The sequence below is a fragment of the Ictidomys tridecemlineatus genome, chromosome 5 (genome assembly GCF_052094955.1).
Source record: "Ictidomys tridecemlineatus isolate mIctTri1 chromosome 5, mIctTri1.hap1, whole genome shotgun sequence".
Taxonomy (NCBI): Eukaryota; Metazoa; Chordata; class Mammalia; order Rodentia; family Sciuridae; genus Ictidomys; species Ictidomys tridecemlineatus.
Window position 1 is genome coordinate 52,158,669 of NC_135481.1, and position 16,111 is coordinate 52,174,779.

The window sequence follows — 16,111 nt, forward strand, 5'->3', positions numbered from 1 at the left end:
TTAAGAGATTTCCTCTTCCTTGTTGCATATTTGTAACTTGCTTTTTGTCAACAGCAAATCTTTCTGGCATATTGACTTCAGCCAATCATGACACAAGAATAGAACATAGGAGGGGAAAGTCTCCTCAGACAATTGACTAGTGGCCAAGTGAGAAGAAAGGCTAATAGGAATTAAAATTTACCAGCAAGTGAATGTTTTGTGAATTGACAGTTTTGATTTTGTGGATGTTAAAGTGTTTAATTTTCCCATTATTGTGGTTAAGCTTCAATCTTGGCTTAAGTACTTTCAAAAAGCATGAAAATGTCATTTTGTCTTAATTTATCTTAAGGGAGTAGTTATACTTTCTACCTGTTATCTGGTGCTCATTCCTACTTTAATGATTGATCATAGGGGTCAGTTCCATCTGTGCTGAGCTGCGTGTCAATGTGCCCTTGGATTTTTTTTTTTTTTTAATGTGAACTGGCACATGGGAATGGAGATTAGGTCACTCTGCTTGGTATGTTGATTTTGCAGCTAAACACACCCACTGGCTTCACATGTGCATAGAAGTGGTTGAATTGAAACGATTATAGAAATGTAAGAATAAAATGATTGGATACAGCATCATTTAAGGTCAAATGGACGTTTATTAGCTAGGTGGAGATGACTGATGTATTGGATCGAAATTTTAGCTCTAGTTTCCTGATATAAGTTGATCTCTCAGTACTTCCTCATCATACTATTGTATTTTACCTTACAGATTAGAAAGTATTCTCATTTGGATTCATTACTTTCTTTGATTCTGGAACATTTTCACAACTAGCAGGAAAGCTACAAGATTGTGTAGATTCTGCCAGCCAGAGAAAATTAAATAATTTCAAAATGTAAATGACCTCAAAAATATAAGCCCTTGGGACTCCTGGATAACAGCTGTCTTATTTGCAGCTGTATTGTTGATATAACTATCCCTGTGCCTCCAACATCATAGACACTGAATAAATATGTATTAAGTTTGCTGATTATTATAGGGCTACTCATTATCAGTACAAGAAATTTTCAACACATATTTACTAAAATGTTATTGTTTAATAGTCCCACATATTCTTTCCCATAATGTTTTTCCAATAATTTTATTAAACAACAATAATATACACTTTTAACACTTTGCAGTTCAAAAATTACCATCACATGCATTATCTTATTTGATTTCCTCTAAAACCTAGTGAGCTATATAGGCAAAACCTAGTGAGCTATATTACTACTATTTCACAGATGGGATAACTGAGGCAGGCATAAGGAGATTAAGTGATTAGAACTGAGTCTCTGACTCTGAAGCCAAGCCTCTCTTCCCTTTATTAGGGTGCCTTTCTCAGTGGTGAAGATAAGGAAAGCTTCTCTCAGTACCAACTCACTGTTACAAGTTTGTTTCCTTATTGGTGGTAATTTTGGCCTTGGGCTAAGAACATGAGAATGAATTCCTTTATTAAAGATAGTTTATTATGTAGCTTCTAAAATGTGTACCCTGATGTCAGCAGAAGCATTTTATGGTTTCTCATGATATCTATGTAGGTAAAATTGTTAGATGATTTTTTTGGGGGGTTTAAATAACTATACACAACCCTTCAGTGATTTCCAATACAAAAGGGAAACAAATTGAGTTGGCACATCATTACCCTGAAGGCTCTGTCTGGTCTGGCTCCTACCCACTTCTCCAACTTTATCCTATATTTCTTTCCTGCTCATTCAGTGAACTTCAGCAACATGAATTTCTTTCTTTATAAAATATATGCCAAGCTTGTTCCAGTCTCAGGGCATTTGTACTGGCTGTGCTTTCCGTATGGAATGTCTGTAGTCCATCAGATCTTGCACAAGTAACTCTGTTGTATCATTTTCTCATCTGCTCAAAGGCATCCTTGGAAAAACCTTCCCAGTCTCCTTGTTGAGTGCAAAATGCTAGGAACATAACAGTGTGCTTCCATGTCTGTATCTTTTCTTAAATGTTCATTATACAAACATATACACATGCATGGAGAATATGCTGGAAAAATACACAAGAAAGAAAGAACAGTGGTTTTACTATGGAGGAGAACCATAGGATGAAATTAAGAATAGGTATTTTTACTCTTTTGTCTTATTTGAATTGCTTATCATCTTATGCACTAGTTACTGAGATGACTAAAACATCTTTAAAAGAATAAAGAAAAATTCATCGGTTTGTCTGAGACCCAAAAATTAGAAATAGAAGAAGAATAAATATTTAATATTTCACTTAGATTCAATAATTCAACTGTGTAAGATCTAGTAAGATAGATCATGTTTAAAAGCTATTAATTTGACAAAAAATTAAACTAATATTTATAACCACTTCACTGTGTTGAATGTATCAGCACCAGCAGCACACATGTTCTTTTCAAGTGCACACAGAACTATCTCTAGGAGAGATCACATGTTTAGGTCACAAAACAAATTTTAACAAAAATTTTTAAATACATATATATATATTTTTTGTACCAGGGATTGAACTCAGGAGCACTCAACCACTGAGCCACATCCCTATCCCTATTTTATTTAGAGACAGGATCTCACTGAGTTGCTTAGCACCTGCCTCACTTTTGCTGAGGCTGGCTTTGGACTTGTGATCCTCCTGCTCAGCCTCCAGAGCCGCTGGGATTATAGGCATGTGCCACCACGTCTGGCTACAAATTTATAATTTAAAATAACGCGCTAAATATCTTCCCCAAACACAATGAGGTCACACTAAAAATCAACAGCAGAAGGAAAGTTGGAAAATTCACAAATAAACATGTATTAAACAACGCACCCTTGAACAACCAAGAGGTCAAGAAGAAACCAAAAGAGAAATTAGAAAATATTTTGGGACAAAAATAAAACTGAAAACACAAAATACAAGACTTATCGTATACAGCAAAAGCAGCACTAGGAATGAAGTTTATAGCAGTAAAAACCTACATTTAAAAATAAGGTTCTTAGATAAGCAACCTGACTCTAAATCTCATGGAACTGAAAAAAAAAGAATGAACCCAAAGTTAGCAGGAAGAAGGAAATAATGAAATTGGAGCAGAACTTAATAAAATAGAGACTACTAAAAAGTGGGGGGAAATAAAACAGAGTTAGTTATTGAAAAAACTCAATAAATTGATAGCTAAAGTTTTTCTAAGGAAAAAAAAAGAGGATTCAAATAAAATCAGAAATGAAAGAGGAGACATTACAACTGGTGCCATAGAAATGAAAAGGGTTGTAAGAGCCTACTATGAATACCTGAACACCGACTATTTCACATTCTTATGGTTTAGATGTGGTGTCTCCTGAAAGCTCACATGTGAGACAATACAAGAAGGTTTGGAGGAGAAATGATTGGTTAAAATCTTATCCTAAATAGTGAATTAATCCCTAATGGAATCAAGTGAGTGGTAACTGGAGGCAGGTTGGGTATGGCTTGAGGATGTGGTTCTTTCCCCCAAAGAACCATGGCTATGGGAGATATATACTATATCTCTCTCTTGTGCACTCTCTCTCGCTCTTCTCTCTCTCTCTCTCTCTCTCTCTCTCTCTCTCTCTCTCTCTCTCTCTCTCTCTCTCTCTCTCTTACCATAATGAGCCCCAAGGAATGAAGTCTGCTGTCTATGAATTGAGATCTCTGACATCATAACCCCTAAACTTTTCCTCCTCTACAATTGAGCTCATCAGGTTTTGTAGTTACAGCACAAAAAAAGCTGACTAAAGCAGATGACCTAGAAGAAATAGCCATATTTCTAGAAACATATAACCTCTACCATGACTGAGTCATAAGGAAATAGAAACTCTGAACAGACGTACAACTAAAGTAAGGCGACTGAATAATCCAAAACCTCCCAACAAAGAAAAATCCACCATCAGAGGGCTTCACTGGTGAATTTTACCAAATAATTTATGAACCAATGCCAACCCTTTCCAAAAAATTTAAGAGGAAAAAATACTTCCAAACTCATTTTATGAGGACAGCTTTACCCTGATACCAGAGCCAGAAAAACATATAAGAAAAAACAAACAAACAAACAAACTATAGGCCAATATCCCTGGTGTATATACATGAAAAAATTCTCAACAAAATACTAGCAAACTGAATTCAATAGTACATTAAAAGAATCATACATCATGATCAAGTAGGAATTACCTATGAGATGCAAGGTTTTTTCAACATATAAAAATATTGTTACAGAATTATGTTATTAGAATACATTATGTTACAGAATACAAGACAAAAATCATATGATCATCTCAATATATGCAAAAAAATATGAAAAAAGTCAACACCCTTTCATGATGAAAACATTCAACATACTTGGAATATGAGGAAACCATCTGAAGCTATAAATAAGAAAATAGTAAATGGAAAGTAGTAAAATTATCTCTGTTCATGGATGACATAACTTTACACATAGCAAATATTAAGGATGCCACAACAGCTAATAAATTAATTCAGTAAAGTAAAAACCTTAGGAATAAACTTAATCAAAGAGGCAAAAGACTTGTACACTAAAAACTATGAAGTCACTGAATAAAATTATAGAAACAAAAGATATCTCATATTCACGGATTGGAGGATTTAACTTTGTTAAAATGTCTGTATTACCGAAGACACAGATTCAGTGAAATGCCTATCAAAATATCAATGATCGCTAAATAGAAAATAACAATGCAAAAATTTATATGGAACCACAAAGGACCCTGATAGTCCAATTCGTTTTGAGAAACAAGTACAAATCTTGAGGTCTCATACTTCCTGGCCTCAAAACATATTCAAAACAATATGGTACAGGCATAAAGATTGACACATAGACCAATGAAACAGAAAAAGAGCCCAGAAGTAAACCCATGTGTTATGGTTAGATATGGTATGTGTCCCCCAAAGGTGCATGTGTTGGAAGCTCAGTCTCCACTCAGAGGTGATAGAATCTTCGAGCGGGAAGGCTTACAGGATCCTCAGAATAGATTAATGCTATTCTTTCAGAGAAAGTCCTCATGGGGTGGGCTGTTATAAAAAGAGCAAGACTGATTTTTCACTTCTTTCTGACTTCCTATCTCATCATGTGATCTTTCCCTCTTGCACATGTTTACACTATTGTAATGTCATCTCACCAGGACTAAGGAGAAGCTGGTGTCAAGCTCTGAGATCACCAGAACTGAACGATAAACCTCTTTTCTTTACAAATTATCTAGTTCATGTATTTTGATACAGAGATGGAAAACAGACAAATACATAATGTGGACCATATGTATTTGGTCAACTAATTTTTGACAAGGGTGCTAAGAATACACTCTAGGGAAAGGATAGTCTCTTCAACAAATGGTGTTTGAAAAACTGGATATAGAAATTCAAAGGAATGAAACTGGACTTCTTATCTTATACCATTTAAAAAAATCAACTCAAAAAGGATTAAAGACTTGAAAGATCTCAAACTGTAAAATTCTCAGAAGGAAAAAGTGGGAAATTTTCATAGCATTCATCTTGCCAATGATTTCCTGGATTATGACACCAAAAGTACAGGCAACAAAAGCAATAATAGGCAAGTGAAACTCTATCAAACTAAAAAACTTCTGGGAGAAAATTTTTGCATCTATATATCTGGAAGGGGTTAATTTCCAAAATATATAAGAAACCTCTACAATTCAATAGAAACAAACTCCACCAAAACCCCTCCTCAAAAACCTGATTGAAAAATAGGCAAAGGACTTAATAAATATTTCTTTGAGGAAGACATATAGAAAATAGATATATCAAAAGATGCTCAATATCTTTAATCATCAGGGAAATACATACAAAAACACAGTGAGGTGAAGCCTGGCATGGGGTGCATGCCTGAAATCACAGCGGCTTGAGAGGATGAATCAGGCAGATGGCAGGGTTGGGACCAGCCTCCGAAACTTAGTGAGACCCTGTCTCAAAAAAAGAAAAAAAGGAGTCTGGGGATGTAGGTTAGTGGTAAATTGCTCTTGGGTTAAGTCTCCAGTATCACTGCCCCCCACCAAAAATCCACAATGAGATATCACCTCAAATCTGTTCAGATGGCCTTATAAAATAAAATATAACAGATAATAAATTTTGTTGAGGATGTGGAAAATTTGGAACCCTTGTACACTGCTTGTGAAAATGTAAAATGGTGTATCTGCTATGGAAAACAGTATAGAGGTTCCTCAAAAAATTAAAAATGTAACTGCCATATGAGCCAGAAACCTCACTTTTGAGTTTTTAATCCAAAAATAATTGAAATCAAGATCTCAAAGACACATGTTGATAATTACTATTTTATTATTTTCAAAAGCCATCCTAAATGTACATCAAAGATGAATGGATAAAGAAAATGTGGTATATACATACTATGGAATACTATTCAGCCATGAGAAGGAGGAAATCCTTTCATATGCTTCAACATGAACGTGGAGGCCATGTGCTCTGTAAAATAACCTAGCCCCAGAAGGACAAACACTGTGTGATTCACTTATATGAGGTATTTAAAATAATCAAACTTATCAAAGTAGAAAGTGGAATAGTGGTTGCCAGGGGCTAGAGGGAGGGAGAAAAGGAGAATTGCTGTTCAAAGGGTATAAAGATTCAGTCATGCAAGATGAAAAAATTCTAGAATCTGCCACAGACTATGGTGTTGATAATTAACAAAACTGTAGTGTACACTTAAAAATCTATTAAGAGGGTAGGTCTCAGATTCTGTATTTTCTTTACCACAATAAAAATAGTGAATGCCCTGCACAATAATAATCACAGAAATGCAAATAAAAAATTATCACCTGTCAAATTAGTAAAAATTTTAAAATGGTGGTGAGAGTTCCCTGAGGCAGGTTCTCATTTAGTGCTAGTTACAGGATAAATTGGCAGGCACAACTGTTTTGAAAAACACTTTGGAAGTACACATCAAAAGGTCTTAAAAATGTTTATACCCTTTGATGTAAAAATTTTACTTGTAGAAATCTGCTTTTAAGAAATAACAGCAAATATAAATACGTTTATTATTTATAATAGCAAAATTAAAAACTCCTCCAAATGTCCCATAAAAGGAGCATGGTTAATAAATGTTGATAATTACTATTTTAAAAGTTTATGTTGATAATTACTATTTTAAAAGTTTATGAGGTTTTAGTGACAACAGAAAACTTTTTACAGCATAACACTAAGTGGAAAAAGCTAGGATAACAAACTTCATAAGAGATATTTACACATAGTATTATCACCACGTTGTCAAAGAAAGAAAAAGATGTAGAAAATATGCAGAAATGAAAAAAAAGGGGGGGTTATTTCTGAGTAAGGAGGTTATGGATGGTTTAAGACAAAGGTTTTAAAAAAAATCCTTTTCCTATGTTTCCCAAACTTTTGACAAAGAACTTATATTACTCTTTCAATCAGGAAACAAACAAAAAGAAGGAAAAATCTTTTTGTTTGTTTCCTGATTGAAAGAGTAATATAAGGTTCCACAGAAAAATATATTATATCCTGATCAAATCTATATTTTTCAAACTGTATTTACTCTTTACTCTTTGCAAACATAAATATAGGAGATAAAATGTACAGTGACCAAAAATTAAACTCTTCATGCTAGAAATACTTGGAGGTACTTTACTGATTTTACTTAAGTTTTGGTTAAGATAAACAAACTTTTCCACTAAATCTTTAATTCTAAAGCAAAAGAGGTAGGCATATCAGGAGAGAAAGCAAAAGAGAGCATTACATTGTTTGTATAGTAAACATATGGCTTCTGGTAGCCCAAGGAAATATCATTAGGTCCCCCCTGTGGGATACCGTGTGCATCCTCTTCAGGGGAGTGGTCTGCAGGGACATTAATGGCATGACCAACAGGAAGAGTAGGGAAGGGTCTGTCCTGGCAGCAAGGACAGCCAAACCCACCATGGCTTTTCAGATTGGCAGATGGCACATCCAGATTGTCCCACCAGCCTGGAGCTACTAACTAAAACAATTACATTCAAGAGAGGATAAATTCATGCTACAATCAGATTCCTAATATTAGCTGGGATGGTGGGGGTCATGTTTCAATTGGTTTGGGTTGTGAGCAGATAATGAATAAGGGATGGGCCAAGAGAGGTGCAAGCTGGCTTCTTTAGGGACATAAGCCATCAACTCTGAGAAAATCAAGTTTACTGCCATGGCCCCAGTCCTCCTATTCGATGCCACTTGAGAAGTGTTCTTTTACTTTTACTCATATGTTTCCTTAAAATCAGTGAAAGTCAATTTGGAGATTTTGGGTACAACTTAGAAACTTGACATGGTTTACTGGTGATCCTATGAGATATTTAAAGGTGTGTGTACTGTGGTTGGTGGGGGAAGCTTAAATGTGTTGCTGGCAGTTCAAAATTGAGAAATTTTGGCTAATCAGGATTTGGGATTTTTAAACAAGATTAAATCTATCAAGGGTAAGCTGTCATTGTCACAGACCACCAGTATACCACAGTCTTCACTCAGTTCATTATCTCATTTGGATTTTCATGCATGAAGTCTGTATGTATTCCTAAACCCTGATCAATAGGCTTGCTCTTACCAGTAGGAAGCTTTCAGAGTAAAGAGAGACTTGACAGAACAGATCTACTCATAAGCTCTGAGCTGCCTCCGATAAAAAGCTTCCATTGAGAGAAAAATTCATTCAAAGCAACACTACCTGTAAGTAACTCTGATAAAGACAAACCTGATGAAGCACTATAAAAATGCTCAAAGACTCTCTGGGGGATAAGAAAGATGCTCCTCTGGAAGTCATGGGTGCCCTATGCAGGTAGTTAGAATGGACAGAGCTTTCGAGGAAGATCGGGACAGACGGTGGGATGCTCACAGTTTAGTATTTGGAACTTAGTAGGAGGTTAATAAATATTTGTTTTCATCTTCCTAACAGCAGATGCAGAGCACAGCAAGGAAGAAATGGAGCCAGAACAGTGTAATGCAATGCACAAAAGCACAGCATGCCAAGAGAGAAGGAGGTAATTGTAGCCTAGAGATCAGTAGATGCACTAGAATAGACCTCCAGTAGTTAGGATGACAGCTCCAGGTATTGTAGTGATGGGGACTGCAAAACTGCAGCATGATTCTGACAGATCTTTGATAGTTATACATCTACATGGTAAGTTGGAGCATAGGATAGATGAAAACAAGAAGAAATCAAGCAGAAATTTAGGTAGAAATCACACCAATACTGGTGTGAGGAGAAAGAACTCAACCCTTCAGTGAATGATGATTTGTTAAAATCATAACAAACTCTTTATAACATAAAAATATAAAAAGTATGTAAAACATGCAGGATAGCCATATTCAGTTTAGGTACAGGATTCCAGTAATTAGTGGAAATAAGTTAACTGTTTAATAAAATTTATTTTTGCCTCATTGATGGTGCAGCTTGTGTCACTTTGGAATGATTTATTCCTAAAGTCTCAATTTAAAAAAATCAGTTACTAACTGAAATAAAACAATCAAAAGCTTCATTGTTACTACAGTAATAACCTGTCAGAGAATGTTACAGGAAGGGTGTTGAACAGCAGAATGGAAGGTTACAGATGCAATTATTTCTTCTCTAGGTCATAGCCAATCAGTCGCTGTTTACACACAGGGTAGCTTCTGCACTATTTATTTCTTTAAATATTTAAGTTTTCTAGAGGCAGCGACTGACAATAGTCTATAGAGTTTCTAGCATGTTATGAGTGTTTAATAAATGTTAAAATATTTAATAAAATTCCGTATGATGAAAAACAGCAGTCAATAAAACTGTTATAGCCTACAATATTTTAATGCCATAGTAGTAACTATTTAAAAATATAAAAAGCAAACAGTGCATTGACTAAACCATAATAAAAAGGAATATTTATAGTCATCCCCCCCCCAAAAAAAATCCACCTAGGTAATTTCCTCCTAAATTCCTTAGGGAATCGTAGGAAAGTGCATAGAAAATGGATTGAAAAAAAAAAAAAACTTCTTTGGAAAGGAGGTGCGTGTGTGCGACACTTCCAGAAGTAAGCCGGGTCGCAGTGACACGCAGAAAGCCAGTGCTCTGACACAGCAAGGAAGTTCTTTATTTCCTTCTAATCCTGGGAAAACGTCCGCTAGGCTTGGGAATCGTGACTACACGGTTCCCGCATCTTCGGCGCAGCCCTCAGCCGCTGAAGTCCCCGGTGGCGAGGGCTGAGGACCCGCTCTCTAACTTTAGAGAAGGAAGTAAGGAGAAAAACAGAGCTGCTCCTTTAAGAACTCCCCTTCCCTTTTACTCTATGTTTACATAACACGGGGCCAGTCCCTGGCCGCCCGTGGGGGCGGGGAGGGGGCGCAGGCGGCCCCACGCGCTGGGGGCGGGGTCGGAGGGCGGGGGGCGGTGGCGCTCGCGAGGGCGGGGCCCCCCACCTGCCCGCGCCGGCGGGGCGGCTCCGCGCTCTGGCCCCCGCCCACCCCGCCTCTCGCGCTTGCTCCCTCCCTCCCGCGGGGCTTCGGCGGCGGCGGCGGCTGCAGTGGCGGCGACGCTAGGCGCTCGGCGCGGGCAGGTCCCCCTGCTGCCCGGTCCCATTTGTTGCCGGGTCTGGCTCGGGGCGGCCGCGGCGCGCGGAGCTCCGGGGAGCCAGGCGGGCAAACGCGCAGCCACGACGGAGCAGCCGCGGGACTGGCCGCCCCGCGCCCCCTTCGCCGCGGTGCCCTTCCCCGGCGCGCTCACCCCCTTCTCGGGATGGGATTGTAGCGGCGGCGCGGACTCGGCGGGGATCGCGGCGGAGGCGGCGGCGGCGGCGGCCGAGCGGGGCTCCATGTTTTCCCCGGGCCAGGAGGAGCCCAGCGCCCCCAATAAGGAGCCGGTGAAATACGGGGAGCTGGTGGTACTGGGGTGAGTCCGGGCAGAGGGCGGGCGGCGAGCGTCCCCGAGTGGGGCCGCGGGGTGGCTCGGGCGCTCTCTGGGGACCGCTGAGGCGGCGGGAGCGGCTCGCCGGAGGCCGGGATGCTCCGGTCCGCGCGCGCGGGACGCTGCGGCGGGCACCAGGATGTGCGGCGCGCGCGGAAGCGACTAGGGCGACCCCGCGGGGCACTGCGTGGCGCTCCGGGACCCAGTCCTCGGCGGTTCCGCGGGGGCCGGGGCTTGACTTCTCGCGCTGTGGCTGCCCTCTCGGGGGCCGGGGAGGGTGAGCAGGAGCTCGGGCACCTCGTGGGGTCGCTTCCCGAAGCTGGGGAGCCAGCCGCCGTGGCCCCTGGGGGTTCTTAGTCTCCCGAGGACCGTTGGCCCCGAGCACCCGTCTTCGGAACCCCGAGTGCGGGCTGTGGGCTCGCGCCGCCGCGGACAGTGGGGCTACGTTTTGCATATTGTTATGGTGACCGCCGCGGGCGGTGAACTGTCTGTGACCCAGGCTGGCAGGCTAGCCCTGGCTTCTCAGAGCAGGGAGGGGACGAGCAGGGACGCTGCCATGAGGGGCCTGGACACCGGGCGCGGGACCGCACTCCTCCAGCCCTCGGCCCGGGGCCTCGGCCTCGTGGATGCCCTCCTGGCGGCTGGGCAGCGGCAGGGAGCGAGCCAGCCGCCTCTGCTCCCTCTCCACCGGTGAAAACCACATTTTGAAGATAGTAACTATCTACAATCGTTAAACGGCAGCAATTAGAGACTTCATCTTCCTGATTTTCCTTGTGACATTTCTATTGTTTACCCTTAATAAACCGGGAGAGAGGCTTCGAGGGATTAAAGCAGGATAAAGTGGGCAGTGAAAGGGGAGTGGAAGGGGGAGGAGAAAAGTGTAGGAAACTCGGGAGAAGGAGCAGCTTGGCTTTAGTGTTGGAGGAGAAAGGATTATTTTTCCCTTTGGATGTGCCGCTCCTGGGAACCCGCGCTTTTGTCTTCCTCTGTTGAAAGACTTGTATTCAGTGCACCGTGAGTGCTGATAGGTGGGTTTAGCACACATGTGAGGAGTCCTAGCTATGGAAAGACTTGGGACTTGGAGAAACGTGACTTGATAACTTGAAGTAAATGCCAACATTAAAGATAATTTTAAAGAGAAACTCCCAGACACAGCTGCCTACTCTTCCTTACTTTGTTGCTAGAGTAGTAAATGGGATAGTGCTGGAAATCCCATTACTTGTCTTGAAACTGTCTGCAGCTAAGCGTTTTTCACACCTGCATAGTAATTGCACTTAAAAAGACAGATATCAGGGTTTTCTAGACAGAAGGAGGAGTGACAGAGAAAAAGCCACAGTTTGGTCTGTCTTATGTAACTTCAACCCAACCTAATTTTGTGAAGTTTGGATTTGTTTGTGTGGCTGGCTTCAAAGTATGTTTAACACTGTGAACTTGACATGGTAGATTAACTTATGCCAGAACTTTATTTCATTATTTCCTTTTGAGGCAATCATTGTTGAGATGTTTCAGAACAGCAGTGAGTGGGCCTGGAGGAGATTTTGTGTTCATAGTTGGAAGTGAAGGGCATTCCAAAGCCAGCAAAAGGATTTATATTCTGGATTGTCCTGGTGTCATAGGCTTATTCCAAAGTAGGCTATGTAAATCCATTGCAGTTGCATATGAACTGCCTTTTACTAATGCTTTCCGGGAGACATTAAGTCTGACATTGCTGCTGCTTACCTGACAGTTGGGGTCAGACAGGCAGAAGTTATTTGTGCACCTATTTGTGCCAGCTCTGTTTAGGCATTGAGGATCCAGCAGTGAACCAGGAACTTTCAGTTTAGTGTGGAGTGACAGGCATAAACGGGGGAAAAAAAAAGTGAATAAATTAATAAATGACAACTTCAGGTGTTGCCAAATTCTCAACAGAAAATTGATTAAAGAGTGCTGGGTTTTGCTTTCTTAAGCTAAGTCAGGGAAAGTCTTTCTGAGAAAGTAAAGTGTGAGTAAAAGATGCTAGTTGGTTTTTATATAACTTGAATTGACTGTTTTTGAGAGTAGGTTTCTGACTCTAGCAATATTAAACTTTACAGAACAGGTAAAATAGTGAATAAGTGGGTATTTTAAAGAGGCCCTTATTGAATTATATCCTAATCTCAGGACTTGAGACAGTGTCTTCCCTTTTAAAACAACAATAACATTCAAAGAACAATCACTATCACCATTGCATGTTTGATCTTCTAGGAGATTATATATATATATGGTCTATTAGATTTTCTTGTTATTTTTGAGGTTAAAAAATGCTTGGTGTTTTATATTGATGGAATTCTTTGCTTATACAGTATATTGTTTTTTGTTTGCATTTTCTAAAAATTGTTGTTACTGTCCCTCTATGCTGTCTTCTGAATTTCATAGTAAAATCTTACCAGGAAATTCTAGAGGTCAGGCTGAAAGGTTGATAGATATCTGTATCTTTATACAATATTCTGCATCTTTTCATGTGTTACAATATTAATCAATCCTATGTAGTTAGGATTTTATTGGGGTTCTAACTTTTTGTCAGATTAGTGAAATTTAAATTTTTTCATATTTCCAACCAGTTAATGTATCACAGCCACACTTTTTTTTTGTTGTGCCCACTAATTAATTGAATGTGCAGGAAAATGTCTACTCATTGGTTCTTTCTTGCTCTTAATTTTAAACTTGACTAACATTTTAAGGTTTGGGAAGTGGCTTAGGATTTGAGAGGCAGTTGAGTGGGGTGGGAAAGCACACATTCACAGTTAGGGAACCTGATTCAAGTCCTGCATTCTTGTCAAGTGGCTTTGTGATTTTGACTTACTTCCTCCCTGTTTTTTTAGCAATAACAAAATATGATTGGGTTAGGTTTTCATCAAAAACCCTTGGTCTGTACTCTGGAATTTTGTCATTGGCTCAAATGTAGAAAATGTATAGTTAAGTTACATTGTCCAAGTTGCTTGATATTTGTTGATTTTATGTATTAAAGTGATGGTACTAGAATTCAAATAGGCACACATCCTGCATCTGTAGCAGAAAGGCTAATGCTGTGTTTGTTTTTTATGAAGTAGAAACAGGCTTAAAAAAGTAACATTACACATATACTTGATTTCTTGGTGGTAGGTTATGCATGAGAACATTCAAATTGGGTAAAACTTGCTGTCTCAAATTTAAGAAAGGCAAAGATGGTTTGAAGTCAAGCTAAATAGATTGAAATTCTAGCATAAGGAGGAGATAATCTAATGGTAGAATTTAGGACTGGAACGGGCCTAAGAGGTGTTGGTATATATTCAGCCCTCTTATTATTCACAAACTGGGGATTTAGAAAGAAGGAGATTTTTTTTTAGTTCCTACTTCTTACAGTGAGCTGGGTCACTGTATATACTGTTTCCCAGTGCTGTCAGCCCCTCAAAGTACCCTTTTTGGATTCAATTTGAAGCATGCAGCTCTCTTGCTGACTAATGGCCCATCATGGTTTTTGGAAAAATAATGCTTGGTTCCCCTCACCTCACAGTTGAATGGATAATACATTTTGTAATATATTTTCATTAGATGCTTCACAAAATGTTTCTCAACCAAGGGTTCCTAACTGAGGGTCCACAGATGGAATTCAGGGAATCTACACATGTGAATAGGAGAAAAACACATCTTTATTTTCACTGTATTCATTAATTCAGACATTGTATTCAGATGTATGTAGCAGTTTGCTTTATTATCAGCATATGAGACAAAAAGGTCTACTGCTAGACTTGTCATTTAATGCCTCAACATAGAAGTACATGTATGATTTTTTACAATTTAAAACTACTTGGATAACTCAGTATAACTGATTTCTTTGGTATTCTATTTTATACATTGAAAAAACCCATTTGTCTGAGCAGAGTTGAATAGGCTTCATCAGACTACCAAAGAGATCCTTGGCACAAAAAGAGCTTAAGATCCTTTACAAATGAAGTTTATAAATATTACTGAAAAAATGAAGTTAAGTATCTTAATGGACATATTAAGCACTACTAAAGAGGGGAGCTACCTTCCTTGTTTCCTTTGGATAGTGCAGTTGCCTGTTAAATAAAACAAAAAGGACTATTGCTTGAAGAAGTTATGTGTCTTTCTTTTTAAAAGGTGGTCCCCAATTTTTATATTTGTTTCTGTTGTTCCGTAGGGACTTCACCTTGATTCTGCCTCCCTTTGGTGATAATAAGGAACCTTAAAATGTATCCTGACACTTCTTATTTTCTGATCCTCCACTCTAATTTGGGCACATAGACTTCAAACACTAGTATCTTTTATAGACTTAAAAGCCTTTGAACTGTTTTTTTTTTTCAATAAAACGAAATCTTTGTTGTCACTTAGCATTGGGGTGATCTGAAGAGTTCAGATCTGTTTGTGTGGACATAGTGTCTCATTCTGTAGGCTATTAAGGGTTATGATGTTACTGACTTTAGGTTGCTATATTTTTCTTTACTAACTTTAGCCTTGTTTGGAATATGTTGCTCTCTGTGTGACTTTGTAGCTTCTGGTCTGACTTTCTCAGATTTATTTGTTTCTTTAACACAACAAGGCTGGAATTTTTATTAGGACTTTTCACTTTGGGTCATATTTCATCATGTGATCATTTGGGGATGCTTTTTATAAACAAATAAAAGCAGCTTGATTCAAGTCTAACAACTTGACCAGACATTTTACCTGATAGATAAAATGCAGACACAGAAGACCATAACAGAATAAAACATAGTAATTGCTATATTGGGGGGATACTGATGTTTTGGACCTGGAGCCATGGTTCTGTGACTGCTGTGCAGGGGTGGCAGTGTGGCCTCCCTGAAAAGAGCATGTGAGGCTGTAGTTGGCTTTTGAATGGAGACAACAGCAACTGGTGGACCTCATTGGTATGGGAGAAAAATAACTGTGAGAAGGAATTTCTAACATCTTTGAGTTAATTAAAGGTTTCTCCTGGAGTGTGCAGTAATCTACTTTACAAAAAGAAAAGTGAAGGTTTGAATGATTCAGTTATTAGTTCTTACTGAGCTTATTGTCACCATCTTCTGGAAAATAAAATAATAAGCAGAAACTGCTTCATATTTCTTAGCATTGTCTAAACCAGCTGTTCTCAACCACGTCTCAGCCACCTCATGATCAGTCTTGAGGTATGTAGCCAGTAATTTATGATATGTAATAAAGTATGGATCTTTTAAATGATTCAGGGATGTTTTAGTAATGGCATTTTTACCTGTATGCATTCTGATGTT

The 16,111-nt window shown here is 39.1% G+C and overlaps 1 protein-coding gene across 1 annotated transcript in view; it reads left to right on the top strand.

The window, feature by feature from the left end:
• The first annotated feature begins 10,418 nt into the window (after nucleotides 1-10,418).
• Peli2 (pellino E3 ubiquitin protein ligase family member 2) overlaps nucleotides 10,419-16,111 on the top strand; it is a 164,916-nt gene continuing 159,223 nt past the window's right edge. Inside the window, exon 1 of the mRNA XM_078049952.1 lies at nucleotides 10,419-10,850. Within this exon, the coding sequence (XP_077906078.1) occupies nucleotides 10,774-10,850 (77 nt within the window). The 5' untranslated portion in view covers nucleotides 10,419-10,773. The remainder of the gene's footprint in view (nucleotides 10,851-16,111) is intronic.